Source organism: Lates calcarifer, unplaced genomic scaffold (genome assembly GCF_001640805.2).
Source record: "Lates calcarifer isolate ASB-BC8 unplaced genomic scaffold, TLL_Latcal_v3 _unitig_1631_quiver_445, whole genome shotgun sequence".
Classification (NCBI taxonomy): Eukaryota; Metazoa; Chordata; class Actinopteri; family Centropomidae; genus Lates; species Lates calcarifer.
In genome coordinates, this window is record NW_026115660.1 from 337811 (window position 1) to 355655 (window position 17845).

The 17845-nt window shown below is 43.0% G+C and overlaps 1 protein-coding gene across 1 annotated transcript in view; it reads right to left on the minus strand.

The window, feature by feature from the left end:
* Positions 1-11117, minus strand: part of mmp24 (matrix metallopeptidase 24) — a 54703-nt gene extending 43586 nt beyond the window's left edge. The window contains 2 exon segments of the mRNA XM_018686366.2: positions 8691-9204; positions 10691-11117. Coding sequence (XP_018541882.1) covers positions 8691-8825 — 135 coding nt within the window. The 5' untranslated portion in view covers positions 8826-9204; positions 10691-11117.
* Between the last annotated feature and the right edge of the window lie 6728 nt (positions 11118-17845).

A 17845-nucleotide genomic window follows, 5' to 3' on the forward strand; every position in this document is an offset into this window, starting at 1 on the left:
TGCAGTTTGCAGTTCTGTAGAATCCCGAGGATTACATTCAGTGATTTTTTTCAGTCTCATTTAAAATCCTTGCTCTCAGTCAAGGTAAAGGAGAGACTGTGATGCATTTAATAAAAAGGTGATTATTAATTGCAGGTCTGGAACCGGAGGCGAACTCTGACGCAGTAGAAGCTCATCCACCATCTTGACCTCTACACCCTTAAGCTTGATTTATAGCTGTATGATAAGAGGTTACACCACAGCGGCGGAGCCTACGCCTGTTGCTGCTGGAGCTGGTCTGCACCTCCTCAAAGAGATAACTACGTCAGGGCTGAGGCCGCTGCAGCTAAAGCTTTACCTTCAGTACATCCTCAATAATTCAAAGCCGCCCTCAGGTGTGCATCTGATTGTGCAGCGCTCCAAACGTCTGTCAGGTCATTTGATCCGGTTCAAATAAAACCTCTTCACCATCCAAACATGAAACTCCTCCTCCACACCTGCAGCCTTCTGCCGCGCTGCCTTCACACTCAGAGCGAATCGTGATCAACACACACTCAGTGTGTTGACTGAAACACTGAGCAGAGGATGCCAGGTCTTTGCATCAGAGCAGAGTCAGTACATTTACTGTTAGAAAGTGATTTTCAGAGATGATTCATTCTGGAAAAATGTTAGAAAATCAGAACTGAAGCTGCTGACTGCCATGAAAATAATGATTATTAATATAAATGATTTAAGACTAAACACTCTGAGACATCACAGTACGACTGACTGAGAGATTGACAGGTGACCTCCGTGAAACACGTGCAGAAGCATCAGAACAAGGACAGCGTGGCACCGCGGGCGCTGCCGGATCATTACAGCAGCATTTCAAGGTAAAACTTTTCAGGATGTAACAAAGGCTCGATTGCAGCGGCGGCTGTGAAGTATACGCTCGGTGCGGAGTGATGGACAGATGGATGAACAGATTTAACAACAGATGAATGGAGATTTGACGGATGGATGGAGCACAGGAGAAGAGGAGGCCTGAAAGATGGATGGCAGTGTTTCTGTTTTAGTCCGTGGAAACCTTAAGACTGCTGTTGTCTCAGTCAGGACACAAAGAGCCCACAGGTTTAGGGTTGTAGCACAACACTGAAAAACAGGTGGAACATTCAGCAACTAAAGAGCCAGGTTCCTCCCTAAAAGAGAGGGAATAAAGGACAAAGTCCACTCCTAATGAATGACAATGCTGCTCCATATCTATTAGAAGTTCAATCCATTTACTTGATAATGGGTCAGTGTTGTCTTGTGCCTGATTGGTGTGTCATCTATATTTCAAAGATACAGAAGTTTTATGTGAAAATCTGTGTCTGATTCCATCCATTCCTTTCCTACTCCCTGTTCAGCGTCACAGCAGACAGAGCCTATCCCAGCATGCAACAGGCAGGGACAACCTGGACGTGGAGACAACAGCTGGACCCAGAACCTTCTTTCAACACGCTGAACACTTCGCTGCCATTTTTAATTCAATGTGGAAGAGGAAAAATATCCAGTGTGGGTTTAAAAAAAACCTGGCAAACAATTCAATTACTGTATGATCAGTGATGAACATTATGGTGCTACACCAGGATGATCTGTACTAGCTGCAGGCACATAGTGTAATTAAATTTACATCTCGATGTGAAATTGTTTCCTCTTCCTGTGCTACCACAGCGATCAAACGTAATCCACGCTCCGAGTCCTTCTGCGCTGCTCCCAGGGAGCTTAGAGAAGAAGCAAGATGCTTTTCCTCATAATAGACACAGCCCTGCCCGATATTCATTTTTAATCAGAGCTGCACTTGCATTTCCATCCTGCTCAGTGTCTCATGTTATGAAGCTCCGCTGCTCTGCTGGACTCTCATCTAAACCTGCAACCTACTGCTACACAGGCTGCACAAATCCACAGCACTGTGTAGTGGTTTCTGGCACAGTGTACATTTGATCTGCAGGGTCCCTGAACTGTTGTATGTCCTGGACAATGTCTTTCCATGAAGGTCTGGCTGTTTTTGTGCCGTTTGTGATTATGTCACGACATGAGCTTTTAACAAATGATTAGTTTAATCAGGAGCTATTTTGGTAATCAATTAATTATTAAAATAATCCTTTAAGAAAAATGCTTGTGTCAGAATTTTTCTAATGAAAGAATCCATGAAGAAAACCAGTCTCCAGTTCTAATGTGTCTCATTCTGTAGCTGTAGTGCAGAGCTCAAAGATTCTGGGTTGTAACTTGTAGCAACAGCTGTGTTATTTTGGTCCCCTTCACTATTTAATTTCCATCACAAACTAAATCAGTTTTATAGCAGTAAACTGTCGAGACTCAATCAGCAGCAAAACAACTACAGGAAAGATCAAAAAAACATCCTGAAGCTACTTGATGTTCATCAGAAATAACTTCAACATACAAAGATGCTTGTAAGTTGCCTCAGGGTCTACATTCATATTCCAGCTTTTTAAAGCAAAATGATTATTCTGAGTGATAGTCAGAGTAAAGCTAAACTGCAGATCAGTTAAAAAGACTTAGAAGTCAGTGACGGAAAGAATTAGAAACAGAGTTTGGTGTGTTTGTTACAGCCATAGCACTTCCTGCTCCAGAAGAAGAAGGGGATCATGGGTAATATACAGCGTGTACAGTGTTTTCTGTAGATAAAGCGCTCGCACCAAACTGGATTTCAAGTGCCAGCGACTTGTATGTGATGACCACTTATGGCTGCAGGGGGCATCAGTGCTCAGCAAAAGTTACACAATGTGGCTTTAAAGCCATAAAATAGATAAAACAATAAGACAGCTGCACTTTTTTTAAGGTGCTGGATCTGGGACGAACAGCCCCTTAAAGTAAATGAATAAATACATCAATTTTAAAAGTTAAAGGAATCAAGTCAAGTCAAAACTTTTTTCTCTTCCTCACTTCATTTTCTCTGCCTGCTTATATTCAATCCTCCTCTTTTTGTCTTTCTTTTTTACTCCTCATTTTATGCACATCAGTATGTAGAGTCCACCCTCAGTGCCTGACGTCCTGTGAAGCACACACAGAGGACCTGCCTGCTGTAAAGTTTCTGTCTCCATTAGACTTCCACTGTGCATGGATGATTCAGTGGCTGGAGTAGTGGGACACATCAGGCAGTGATGCGTATTATGAATTTATATCATGGTGTTTTTGAAAAGCATGTAAATTATTTAAAAGGTGGGTTGTTGAGGTCGAGCGAGCTAACCATCCACCACATCCTGCCTCAGCACTTGCAGTTTGTCATCAGCTCGCTGTATACAAACAGTACAATACCCTCATCAAATGCACAGTGACAACTCCTCTTATTTACAGCTGCAGCCGGCTCTGAGTGTGCAGTAAAGTGTGTGTGGGTGGACGAGAAAGACAATGGCTGGAGAGGAGGGAAGTGAAAAAATCTAGAGACAGAGAGAGACGGATGAATAAAGAGGGAGAGACAGAGGAGGGACTGTAAAACAAAGAGGGAGCTCATCAAAAAGCCAAAATGTTCTGGACACACGGCGGGTGGTGGTCGCAAAAATAGACGTGAATACGAAGCACAGGCTCCATATGCGCACGCTTCGCTCCAAGGATGGCAAATCAGGACGAAGCTTAAGACTACTAGTAACAGCCGTGAATTCACACCCGCCTACACAATGTACACACACACAGCTCTGGTAAGTGCAGCATTGCAGCTTCATTTAGCCCATTTCTCAGGTGTAATGTAGTGTTTACAACACCCCAGGGAGCAGCCTTTCCCCCTAAGCTCCTCTCCTCTTGGGAGGGAGGAGAAAAACAGACAGAAAAAAGCCCAGAGAGGTTTGGAAACACACTTTCATCTCACAAAACCATCAGCTTCACCGCCTGTTCTGTCGTCAGCTTCATCAGCATCGCAGTAAATCCACGGCTGGTGATCAGTTATCATCACTGTCATCATCTTCACCTCATTCATATTCATCACCTACAGGATTTTTTACTCTTATCAAACCTGTCATGCATCACCATCACTGTTGTTGTTATTGTCAAACTCAGCATTACAATCATAATCATCATCACCACCATCATCATTCTGCCATGTACATGCAGCCGTTTTGAGGTTTATATCACTATGAAAGTGTGAAAACTCAGTAGATGAGGCCTGATATCAAATCCCACCAAATCCAGCTTCTCTCCTGTATCTCAGTTTTCTATTGTATCAGATACAGACATAATACCCAGAGGAGTGTGTCTTCAATAGCACTTCAGTCACTCTCCTTTAAAGCCATGCTGACATTAAAAAATGGCTCCTTTCACTCTGTGGCCCTGGATCACAGTAAATGCCAAACAAATTGTTCTGTTTTATTTGCTGCATTTCTTCAAACAGAACTGAACTGAACGGAGGCCAGTGTGTTTCATTGAGTTCTGAACTGAGTTCAACTCTTTGTTTGTGAGACAACAAGTGTGTTATTTCCTCTGTCAAACCTTAATCAATATTCTTAGATCAGGGCTCACTCTCTCTTCTGCCTCTTTCAGCTCATTGTTTTAGGTTTTACAGCCACAAATGAGCTGCATGTTTTCCAGCAGAAAAACAGAATCTATCAAACTCGCCCCTAAGCTTGAAAAAGTCACAATAATTAGCCACACGCTGCTGCTTGGAACAAAACACAACATCAGATGCATCTTATTAATCACTTTCATTACCTTCATTAACAGAAATGTAAAATCCTCAGTCTCTGTTTGGGACTCATAAACACCATCATCCTTTGCTTATCAACTAATCAATCAATCACTGAGCAGCATTAGGACCATCGCTAACATTAGGTTCAGCTATTGTTTGACAGTCAGCACAAAAAGGCTACTCAACAACACAGCAACAGCTACAGCCCACACAACAGTTGTCTATACCTGCTCTCCAAAAATATTCTCTCCAAGTCACACAAACAGTAGTAGCACAGAAAATCTGACCTATTGTGTAAACAGGCAAACAGACAAAGGAGCATGAACCAGTGAGTCAGACAAAGAACCGAACGCCTCCTTCTCCCTTCACTCTCTCTCTCTCTCTCTCTCTGCCTGTCTACGAACCAACCATCTGTGTTTTCACTGCGCCAGCTTCACTCCTGAGCTCTATCTTCCCTCTGCGATTATAGGCTCAGAAGGCAAAGCTGTGTGTGTCTGTGTTACCGCAACAACCTGAAGGTGAGGTGGGTGGTCAGACGTGTGAAATTTCGTGGTTCAGTGTGGTGCTGATGGACGACTGACACTGTGCAGAGCGTGCTTCCATTTCAGTGAGAAAACAGGCATCGACCTGCTCCATGAAGGGGATTTAAATCAGCCACTGAGCAGCTGCTGCTCGTGTTGATCAGCAGTCAAACTACAATAACTGGCTTCCTGTTGTTTTTAGATCACCTGCATGCACCTGTCCCCTTGGAAAAAAGTGTTCATCCCTCACTCAGTTGTTTCTACACCTGGAGGAGAGTCAGGTTGTTTTTAACAAGTATTTAAAATACACTTCAGGTTTTAGTTTTTACAGTTGATGTCTGGCAGCAGCAGAAGTGGTCTGTCCAGACTGAAACACCTCTACATTCACCATGTACAGACACTCATGGTTCCCAGTGTGTCCTCGTGACTTTTAGTGAAAACTATTCAATGGATCATTCATGTTCCCTTCAGGATGAATCGTTATAACCGGGCTGACTTTTCGTCTAACGCCATTAGCACAAAAAAAATCGGTTTGATTTTTGTAGTTTATAACACTCCCACAGGCCTCGGCTGTTCTCTGTGTTTGGTGCATGATCAACACGGCTGCAGACGCTGTGCTGTGTTTGAAATGGTCAGTATGTGAAACTCTGCATCTTCACCAGGACACAAGTTTCCTCCCAGAAACATTTACACCTCATTACATCCCAGCATCAAAGCTGAGTAAAGTTTGACACACCAAGCAAAGCACATAAATAAATAAATAAATAAATAAGAGCTGAGACATGATCAAAACATGTTTTCATGCAGCTTCACAGAAAAACATCAAGGCCCGCGCAGACATTAACCTCTGCAAGCAAAGTTACAACCCCACATCCAACCTCCAGCACAGAGCTGTCATGAAAAGATCTCAGCATGTGTGCATGTAATCATTTCAGCAAAGAGTGAAACACACACACAGGATGTCAACCATCAAACACAGGATGGAGAGAAACCCACACAAACACAATTAACTTCACGGGAACATAAACAACAAGTAAACCTACAAATAACAAGAGACACATTTAATAATTAGTGTCAGTGACGATCTCACTCCAATTCAACATTTTAAGATGTGTTTCCAGCACCATCACATCTTTGTTGGACTGAACCTTTTGTTCAGAGTGTGCATCATCTCATAAACACCACCTCCCATGGTTCATGTGTCTACGCCGCGCACACAAAGAAACCTTGATGCTGTGAAAAATCTGAGGCTGAGAGTGTTTTGATTGGCTGCATGTGACTGCACAGGAGAGGCTTTATTAAAAACATCACATGACATCATTTGGACACGCTCGTGAGAAATAAATACATTTCAGCAGCTTCGTGTCTGAGGTTACTATTTGCTTCAAGGAACTATTTTTATGCAATTTTAGCATGAAAAGATTCTGCACCCAGAATTAATCTAGATAAATATGTCAAATCACACTAATCCAACACACTGGTCCTGGCTTAGAAATAAATTCTGAGTGAAAACATTAAATCTAATAAGCTCTTCTTCCTACATGTCTGTTTATACACAGAGGGAGATGGAGAGGTTTGTTTCAGCGTTAAAAACCCACCAATCTAAATATTGTTTTCTCTTAGAAAATGATCGCTAGCATGAAAACAAAGCCGATTCACTGATTAGTCAACTGACTGAAATTTATTCAGCAAATATTTGGATAATCTCTGGAGTTCTTCAAGTAAATACAGCAAATATTCCCCAGTTTGTTTTCTAAACTTCTAGATTTTCCCTGACTGTCTTTGTGCTGTGAGACAGTAAACGCACCATCTCTGGGTTTTTGAGCTGTTGACTGGACAAAGACGTCACCATGTGGGAGGCTTTTGGGGCATTTTTCACAGTTTGTGATGTTTCAGACTAAACTATTAATTTCAATAATCAACAGACTAATCAATAATGAAAATAACTAGCAACTGTGAATACCTCTGTGCCATCCTCGGACATTTTCCCAGTCGCTTCATGTTTTTCATGCCACTGGAATCATCTAAAGCTCAAACACTGAGTAAAGCAGCATATATATCTCCTGTTACATTTTGCTTGACTGTACAGTACACTGGTGCGAGGCCACATTAGCATGACATGTAACAACAATCGCACAGGGAGGATTATGATTTCACAGGGAAAACATCTCATCCTTTGTGCAGCACCATGACAGACCCCGGCTGTTAGCAGCCGCGCTCGGCACAGCCACAGGCGCTTCCTTTGTCTGAATGAAAGTGTCACAAGCAACACAAACATCACTAAACACCAACGCCACTGATCACGTCTCCCCGAGCCGAAAGACGACTGCGAGGATTCATAACACACGACACATCTCTGAGGAAGGTGCACATTCAGCAAACAATGCCTCACATGTCTGCTACTTATCTAGTCTCTGCTTCCACCTCCTGAAGCTAAAACACAGCACTGTGAGCATCACTGAACAACCAGACAGACACAGCTCCACATCAACAAAGAACTTTCTCTCAACATCTGCCTTTGTGTGACAGCAGCAGGACGACGACAGCTGTCAGCTCTGCAGAATTATCTTTTACATTTAGAATTCCTCTGTCTTCACCTCTTCCCATCTCTCCTCTTTTCTTCTCTCCTCCAACTCCTGCTATTTCCATAAATTATGGAAGGAGGCTATATTTGGACTCAGTGGGGGGGGGTCTGGAGATGCTTTGTTCAGCACACATGAAAGCAGCGCACTCAGGTTCAGGTTCACTTTAATGCTCTTTGCATGCTGATGGGTGTTTACTGACAACACGGGCTGAGAGCTCATTACACAGTCTCCTCCAGCCGCGTGCGCCTTAACCCTCTCTGTCCATTGTCAGACGTGGCGTTAATAACTCGCTCATGAATGAGTGTAATTAGCAGCCATACAACGTGTGCTGAGGCCGCTTCTGTTTGACACAGTTCCCGGCACCCCACCATCTTGGACCGAGTCCCTCCCCCAAACTGGAGCGGAGGACTGAAGAGCCCTCACAGCGAAGGACCACAAACAGAAACAAGAAAACCTGACGAGCAATTAAGCCACCTTTGTTTAATGACTAAATTCATTGGACCGCAGCTGGAGAGCTTCAGTGCGCCTGGAAACAAAAGAGCAGAGCGCGGATCCTCGCTCAGGCAGACACCGCGCTGCTCCCGCACTCATCCGCTCTAATTTATTCATTCCACTGAATCTTTTACTCCCCTGTCCCTCCGCACAGGAGCGATGGCTATCAGTTTCCACGGCACAGGAAAGCAGGCTGACACAGAGAGAGAGGGGCGGAGGGTGAAAACATGGAAACGCGCAGGAAAACATCCCGAGGAGCGCACGACTCCAGCCCGCGTGCGTTAAGACGGATCTCAGGTGAAGTGATGGAGCGAGGCAGCCAGCATCCAGGGGACAGGTGTAAAACAACCCTGACATCCACACTTTTCTCTAAATAACCGTGTCTGGGTGTTTGGGTGTGTGTGTGTGTGTGTGTGTGTGTGTGTGTGTGCTCAGAGCGGGACTCTCACCGCCTACCTCCACAATGAACGTCTTCTCCTCCCCGCACACGGAAACGACCCAGAACAAAATGGGAAAGTAGCAGGTTTTCCAGCAGAATCCCGGGAGCCCCGCTTTCCTCCTCCGCCTCACTCCTCCTCCTCCCGTCGCCATGGCTGTGTCCCCGAAATCCCCCCCTCCGCTCCACTTTCCGCCGGCGATGTCCCCTCTCCTGCTCCGCTTGTTTACCGGAGGAAACGGTCCGTGCGCTCCTGCCTCATCCCGTCTGCTCTGCCTGTCTCCTCCGCTCTGTGTGTGTGTGTTGTCTCACTCTCTCCCGGTTCGCCAGTGAAGACGCGCTATTGGTCTCTTTACACTTGACGAGCGCCCATTGCGCAGACTCATTAAGGCGCAGCGGAGCAGCTGGGGAAGCCTGGCTACAGTGGCGCGCGGATGCAGGTCGGAGAGGGAGATGTGATGGATGTTGTTGCAGTCGCGCTGAGCCAACACCAGGGGCGCTACAGACGACCTCACCTCAGCAAGCACACAGCAACTGTCCAGAGATAAAACAAGAAGAAACACAAACCTAGATCAGATGAGAAACTGTGCATTCTCTCTGTCGATTGTTTGGAGCTTTTTCTGAATGAATAGAAATCTTAAAGGAACAGTTCCACATTTCCCCTTGGTTTAATTTATCTGGAGTTGATCCCACTCTCATGCATGTGTGTTCAGTGTAGGTCTACAGCCCGGCTCTGTCCAAAATCCAGTAACATTTTGTCTCCTTACAGGTTTAAAGCTACAAAATGTAACTGTGCTGACCAGCAGCGCCCCCTGCAGCCACCAGAGATAATTAACTCTGAGTCGGAGCAGGTCAGTGGTTTTCATGTGCTAGTTCAGAGTGGTGATCTGAGTCACCGTGGCTTCTCTGTCAGCTCCATCCTGATCCGCATGACTGCAGCTCACCAGATGCTTTTTATTCTCTGCATCTTTCTGAGTCCGTTTAAGTTCAGAAGTTCTGATGTCTGATGAATCAGCAGGTGCACAGGCGTTCCTAATAAAGTGCTCTGTGAGCGTACATGTGACGATGTGTGAGAGAAAGGAGGGATGTGGGGAGAAAGAAACTGTCATTCAGAGAAATCACACTACAGCACATGAACTATAATTGCCTTTTACTTAAAATACTCTGTAGCTGCTGAGGCAGGAAATCAATATAATGACAGTCCTGTCGACCAGCACTCCAGCAGCCTAAACCATATAATCAAATCTACAGAGTTTCAGAAACGCAGACTGAGAAATGGCTCAGAGGAGTTAGCAGTCGCTGTTCATGTCAGTCCCAGGCAATTTTCTTTCACCTGGTTCCACAGGCCTTTAAATTATGAATGAGCGTGTATTGATTTATAATGCATTTATCCTCAGCTGCCCTCATAGGTTTATACTGTATCTGTATGTGCTATAGGGGGAGAGATGTCTCCTAGTTTTTACCTTTAAAATAATGTATCGACGTCTGTGCGATACACGGGAAAATATTAACAATAAAAGGATGCAAGGACAGTTAATGCAGCAGACACACATACAGCAGTGCAATGGCCAATCAGATACAAGCACACATTCATTTACTACCTGTTTTACTTTACTGTGTTTCTACTGTCTGCCTCATGGTGATCAGGAGCTGCTGCTGTTTAATGAAGCATCCTCTGAGATCATCTCACTCTGACCTGTTTACTGTCCCCAGAGTCAAAACTAAACATGGAGAAGCGACATTCAGTGTTAATGCTCCACATATCTGGAACAAACTCTCAGAGAAGTGGAGGTCTGCTCCCAGCGTGTCTAAACCAGAGCTGGACAATCTATTTACAGCTAAATTCAAATAAGCATAGGTCCATTTATTCACATCCTGCACTGCACTGTTATTTTACATCCTGTCTCAGTGCCTTTATGAGCTTGTTGTTCGATAAACTTGATTGGCTAGAGCTAAATGCTAACGTCAGCATGCTAATATGCTTACAATGACTATTTACATATTAACATCACATATTTACCGTGTTCACATGTGTGTTGAACCGGTCCGTTCACAACCTGTGGCACAGCAGCGTCTCCGAATGACATTTTGCATCAGCTAAACGTTATCAACCTAGCTAGCTAGCTAATTAGCTAGCGCTAACTAACGCAATCTAATGTTAGCTAGCTAGTTAGCTAGGCCTGCTAGCAGTGCTGCTCAGTAGGAGATTTTGCTGTCCCGCTCTGCAGCTAGCTAGCTAACTGTGTTAAAGTTGCTTTCAGTGTCTGTGGTAAATGTCATTATTGTTTAACATAAATGTAGATGAATAATCACAGGCAGTCAGATTATGTTGTAGTTGCTTATTTTATTTACTTATTTATTTTAGAGAATTGTTAAGATAAACTTTGTTTTCCAATAATATTTTCAATTTGTCCTAAAAGCTGATTTGCTGTTTGTACAAAGCAGGAAATGAAATGTCAGAAACTAAAATTTTCCTGGTGAAAAGACTTAATTTGAAAAAAAATAAATAAATAAATAAATAATAATAATACAAATGTACAGCTGTAAAATAAACCTGTTAAACTTGTGCTTCTGGACCTCAGTTAAACTTTTGCCCTGGCTTCAGCCCTGGTAATGATCCTGTGATCCTGGAAACATGCCCACAATATAATCTGATACTGCACATAAATATGGTTTTATGGTCGTTTTTTACAACCATTAAAGACTGTTCTGTGCCTAAAACTGCACAAATCACCAAAGCAATGAGTAGAAAATGGTCATAATCCTGAGAGGGGAACCTGCCAGAATTAGCAGTTACCTCCGCCAGTCTGGTCAGATCCCTGAGTATGAAGCTGTGGATGGTTTTACACTGAAGCTGCAGGATTTCATACATTTCATTTTGCATGTCTTTTCTACTCTTTTATTTGGAGAGGGCAAGGGTCAGTAGTTTAAAAACGTTGAAATGATTTGGTGTGTTATTCATTCACAGTTTCCAGAGACCAGGCTGCTCCAGCAGTTTTAAGGTCAGGCAGCTGTTGCTGTGTGTTTTACTGACTCATTAATGTTTGTCAGAAGTGAAGCTCTGCCTGTTCACACTGCACAGTACCTGCATTAATGTTGCACATCTGTCTGATACACTTCTTTTTTTATGGAAATGCTGATGTTGTTGGACACACACAGGTCATTTCTCTTTGTGTACAGTCATGTTTAGCGTTAGTATTGCTGCTAACTGCTAATTTCTGAAAATGTCACAGTCCTTACCCACAATTCTCCCTGCTCACTGACAGACAGTGTGTGAATAAACACCATCTGAGACGAGCCGGGAGCCAGAAGCCACATATCCATCTCTGCTCTTATTATTATCTGTCATGAATCTTCCCTTCTCTGCGCTGCTCAGGCTGATTCTTCGCTCAGCTCTCCCTCTCCTCCACTCTCTTCCTCTCTTCCTCACCTCGGCGAGTCAGCTGTCCACCTTCGCAACACTTGATTCCCACTCTGCATCCGTCATCATCTGTCAGCTCAATAAACCAGTCTGTCAGCCAGCCAGCTCTTTTTTTCATCTCACACTTTCTTCATGTCTTTGTTTTTTTTTTTGTCCTCCCCCTTTCTCACACTCCATCATTTTTCCCCCTCTCTCATTTAGGACTCATCCTCACTCCTCTTTTCGATTTCTCCTCTCTCATCTCCTGTTTTCTTCCAGACAGTCAGATAGCCAATTCACACCTCCCTCTCCCTCCTGTTCAGTTATAACAGCTTCTAATTTCTGGGTTGTGACCCACTTTTCAGCAGCTGACATGTTCTGGTCTGGTCCAGTACTTTGACTCCTTCTGTTCTGAAGCCTTTAGTGTCATCAGACATTTACCAACACTACAATATGATGTAACAAAGGACTGAACGTAAGAGAGATCTACAAAACTGCACTGAGCAACGCACACAGTTAAAAAAGATTACAACATATGAAAAAGTACAAATAATGATAATGCCGATGTGTGGCTTCTACAGCGTTCAGTCCTCTCTGTCCTGCTGTGATTACAGACGTATCTGAACTAAACTGAAATTGAGATTTTCTTACATTTAGACGAGAACCCAGAGGCTCTGGTTTCACTTCAGCTCTCTGTGAGAAAAGTGAGTGAAAACATTAAAATCGTCAAAATAAGAAGACGTTGAGAAGACTGCTGAGGAGGCAGCAGACCAAACTCCATGTTTAATTATTTCATTTTGAGATTTAAGGTCTGTTTAAGCACTTCTCTGTTAAATTAATGAGGAAATAAGACACAAATGAGGCTCTTAAAATACTGAGAGGAGCAGAGCTGCAGCACCACTAAAGCCTACGTCAGCTGTGTGTTCAGTGTCATTCACCTTTCACACACACTCACTGCCTTGATGTGTCTCTGAAATGATCCTGTGTGTGTGTGTGTGTGTGTGTGTGAACCCTCAGGTGGTCGCTGTGGTGTCAGCAGTGGGGGCTCTGCTTCTAATAAAAGAAAGCGATTACTCTCAGCCAATCACACGACAGACTGAGTCACCTGCTCACCTGCCTCGTCCAATCAGGTGTGAACGTGCAGGTCGTTACTGGACTAACAGCTGCTGTGGTCCTCCTGAGTGTGTGTGAGTGGATGTTTGTGTGTCTCTGTGGGGAAGTGTATCTTTATTGTCACACTTTAATGTATGAATTCATTCAGTCTGATGAATCAGACACACTCACCTTCGCTCATGAGCCTCCATCAAGCTGCTTTTAGCATGAACTTGTTTTGGCAGTGCAGATCCCAGGGGAACATGTAATCATGTGACCTAGAGGTGTGTGGTAAACATACCTGGCAGCAAGATGGAAAATTTTTTGAAATACACTGGAGTCTAAAGTTAGCGCAGTAAGCAGACGCCAGCAGACAGACAGGCAGACTCCAGCTGTGAATTGGCCCACTGAACTAAATCTTCTGTTTGCTGGAAATGGAAGAAAAACAAGGATCTGTCTGTGTTTCTGTCAGAGCTCGCACATCCACAAAAACTTTAACAGGTGCTCGTTCAAAAGATGAAAAGTCAGACAAGAGACGTGCACAGTTGTAAAGTATTTATCTATTTGAACAAATAAAACTGAAGATGTACTTAAACATTGTCACACTGAGCGCATAAGAAGTGGCCCAAACTGTTCTGACTTCATGGAGAAAAAAAGAAGAGGACAAATGAAAAACAGCCATGAAATATAATTTCCTTGTTTATTTATTGTGTCATGTTTATGTCTCCACTTCTGGATTTCTGGATGCTCAGTTTGGATAAGACCACCCTGAACATGTCACTACAGAGAACACACAGATCAACATAACTGCATTATTTTAAATTTTTGTACATTCATTTAACATATTTAAATCAGACCATGTTGATGCAATAGTTTGCTATTTTGCTGTTTCCATGCACATCAGCCTCAAAAAGTTACATACATTTCAATGCGTCTGCTTTTTGAATGTAAAGAACTGTTAGTTTTCGAGATATTTACTGTGAATATGCTGAAAGAACAAGAACTAAGCAAACTAACTCTGTACAGTGATCTTAGATCCTCGGATGGCAGAGTGAATGCTCCATTGTTGGTTGATTAGAGAGTTGAGGTTGTTCTTGATATTTGAAAAATGAGTCTTCAAGGCTACAATTGGTTCATATGTTGAGAAAACATGATTTATATAAGGCTCAACCAAATTAGAACCTCCACAGGGATCATCACGACTTTTTGTTTGGTGAATTTCTTCACAGTTTACCTCAGTATTTTTTATGTAACACACCTGTGGAGTGCAAGCAGCGATATAGTAAACTGCCTGGCAAACCTGGTATGTATGAACTTTAAAGGTGTTGGTCTTGTAAGTCTTGTATTTCCACAGCAAATAATCTAGGTCCTGCAGATATGAATTGATGGCACCTGTGATTGAAACAATGTAGTCTGCATGTTGGCAACACCTGAAATCCAGTCGAGCCTCATGGATCAACATCTGGACGTGGAAGGAGGCTCCATTGACCCAGATTTTGAACCCACGGGAACTCATCTGTCCATCATACAACAGGGAGTTTTTGAGGATGGTCAGATGTCCACTCAGCTGTGTTTCTAATCTCCGTAGTTCCTCTCTCAAACGCTGCTTATTGGTCACGAACATGCCATGGCGCTTCAGGTACTCTGACATTGTGTCCCGGACAGATGAAGCTTTCTCCTTCACCAAATACACGTTGGATGATACTGTATGAATGATCAGTTGTTTGTGCAGGTGCTCTTGATGGCAATCTCCATGATCAAGGAAATCACCAATGCACCAAGTCCAACAGCATTTGGCAATGAAGTCACTGCACCCAAAATAGATCCCAACTTCTCAATGTAGCCTGGTACACTGATGAGCAGCCCATTAGAGTAGGCCTGCAGCTCAGTGTTGGAGTTTAGACCAGAATATTTCAGCAAGGACTCATCAATGCCCACATCTGGTAAGAGACATTGACTCTGTAAAGAAGTCTCATACCAGGCAAGAGGAATCCTGTCATAATCTTCTTGTGAGTGTCCAGAGCCCATGTTTTCAGACTGGAAATGTGAGACTCAAACAAAGTTCAGACGTCTGATGACAAACCAACTGAACAGTCCAGAGTCAGCTGACTCATATGTAGCCAGGATGACAACACCAGTAACCAACCAGGTCTCTGGAAAGTTAGGCGTATTTGTTGATTCTTCAATCAGATGCCAGTGTATCAAAGTCCAGAAGTTTGGTGCAAATATTTACCTTCATCAAAAGACAGAAGCAAAAACTAATAGAATCAAATCTATCAGTATGATACATTTTACAGTTCTTATTGGTCAGACTGTTGAATTGCATGTTCTGGTAGCTGGTAGCTAGTTTTTGTTTATGGTAAGAAGCGGAGATGAGCATCAGCAACAATAAGAAAATAACAGTCTGTTGCCATATATAAACCAAACTGTGTTTGTCTGATTCAAATAGTAAAAATACAAAACATTCTGACAGTGCAGTAATGTTGACAGATCTGTATATGCTGGATGGAAATGATGGTCTGTCAAAAACCTATGAAACTCCACATAAACTCTGTGTGAGTGTGTTTCACACAGTCAGTGTCTTTTTGGCTTTGTAGTAACAGTTGATCAGTAGTGCTGCAGATTCTCTGCTGTGTCATGTCAGTGAATAATTCAACCACAAGATGGCAGCACTCTGATGATGTTCACTGAAGGTTAAACCTTCTGCAAACAGGGTTCACAGCAGTGGTTCTCAAACCTCTTCTAGTCATTAACAATGATAGAGGAGGCAACAAATAACAAGAGGATCCAAGTTGAATCTTAGTGAGAGAACAGTCAGCATGGTGGTATCAGCAAGCATATGTTTCTTTATTTTCCCTGAATAAAGAATATGAGAATATACGAATCTGTCAACATTACTGCACTATCTGAATATTTTTTTATTTTTACTATTTGAATCAGACAAACGCAGTTTGGTTTATTCTGCTGTCTCTGTGCCACATTTTGTTTGTCCACAACAAATCAGTCTCACTTTAATTAAAATTTACATACATTTAAATGAAAAGAAGTTCTGCTTTTGATTTTGAACACATTTACAGTAAAAATGTAATGAACTTGCTGGGTATCAGTTTTCAACTTTCCTACAGTCATTTAAATTACACTTTCAGTCATCCCTCCTGGTTCACAAATCAGTGAACAATTGAGAGATCTTCTTCCTTAACATTAGTGTGTTATATATGCACAGTTAGAGATATTTATTGTGAATATGCTGAAAGAACAAGAACAAGTAAACTCTGTACAGTGATCTTAGGTCCTTGATGGCAGAGTGAATGTGTCATGTTGGTTGATTAGAGAGTTGAGGTTGTTCGTGATATTTGAAAAATGAGTCTTCAAGGCTACAATTGGTTCATATTTTGTGAAAACAAAATCAATATAGCGGCCAATTAATCTTGAATGTCCACAGGCATCTCTATCAGTTTGCGGGACATTAACAGATCCACAGGTTCCCTCAGTATTTCTTATAGTACAAACCATTGAAAAACAATCAACACCTCCCCATGAGGCCCCACAGTATTCATCAGGAAAGACTCTGGTAGTACTGGTCTTGTAATCCTTGTATTTCTTCAGCAGATCATCCAGCTCCTGCTGATACACACTGATGGCAGCTTTGATTTGATTAATGTAACGTGACACAGGTTGGCCAATCTTGATATTCAGTCGAGCCTCATGGATCAACATCTGGACGTGGAAGGAGGCTCCATTAACCCAGATATTGAACCCACGGGTATTCATCTGTCCGTCAAGCATCAGGGAGTTTTTGAGGATGGTCAAATGTCCGCTCAGCTGTGCTTCTAATCTCCGTAGTTCCTCTCTCAAACGCTGCTTATTGGTCACGAATATGCGATGGCGCTTCAGATAGTCTGACATTGTGTCCCGGACAGATGAAGCTTTCTCTTCACCAAATACACGTCGGATGATGCTGTATGAATCGTCATCTGTTTGTGCAGCGCTCTTGATGGCAATCTCCAAGATCATGGAAATCACCAATGCACCAAGTCCAACAGCATTTGGGAATGAAGTCACTGCACCCAAACTAGATCCCAACTTCTCAATGTAGTCTGGCACACTGGTGAGCAGCTCATTAGAGTAGACCTGTAGCTCAGTGTTTGAGTTTAGACCAGAATATTTCAGCAAAGACTCATCAATGGCCACATCTGGGAAGAGGCATGGACTCTTTACGGAAGTTTCGAACCAGTCCAAAGGGATCTTGTCTTGTGACTGTCCAGAGCCCATGTTTTCGCACTTGAAATGTGAGACTCAAAGTTCCCCAGAACACCAGGCAATTCGGAAAATATGAAGATAAAGTCCAGAGTCAGTTGTCTCATATGGAGCCAGGCTGACAACACCAGCAACCAACCAGGTCTCTGGAAAGCTAGGCGTATTTGTTGATTCACCTGTCAAGTCCCAGTGTATTAAAGTCCAAAAGTTTAAAGCAAATATTAACCTCAACAAAAGACAGAGAAGCAAGTCCTGAGACCAGACTTTGTGCTGTCACAGTGCCCTGGGAGGACAGAGTAGTACTGGACAGAGGCAGTTCTAGCCTTTATGGTGCCCCGGGCTAATCCCTGTTTTGCCCCCATCCCCACCACCAAGTCACCACAATGACTTCATTGTCACTGAAAACATAATATTAAAGTTTAGTCA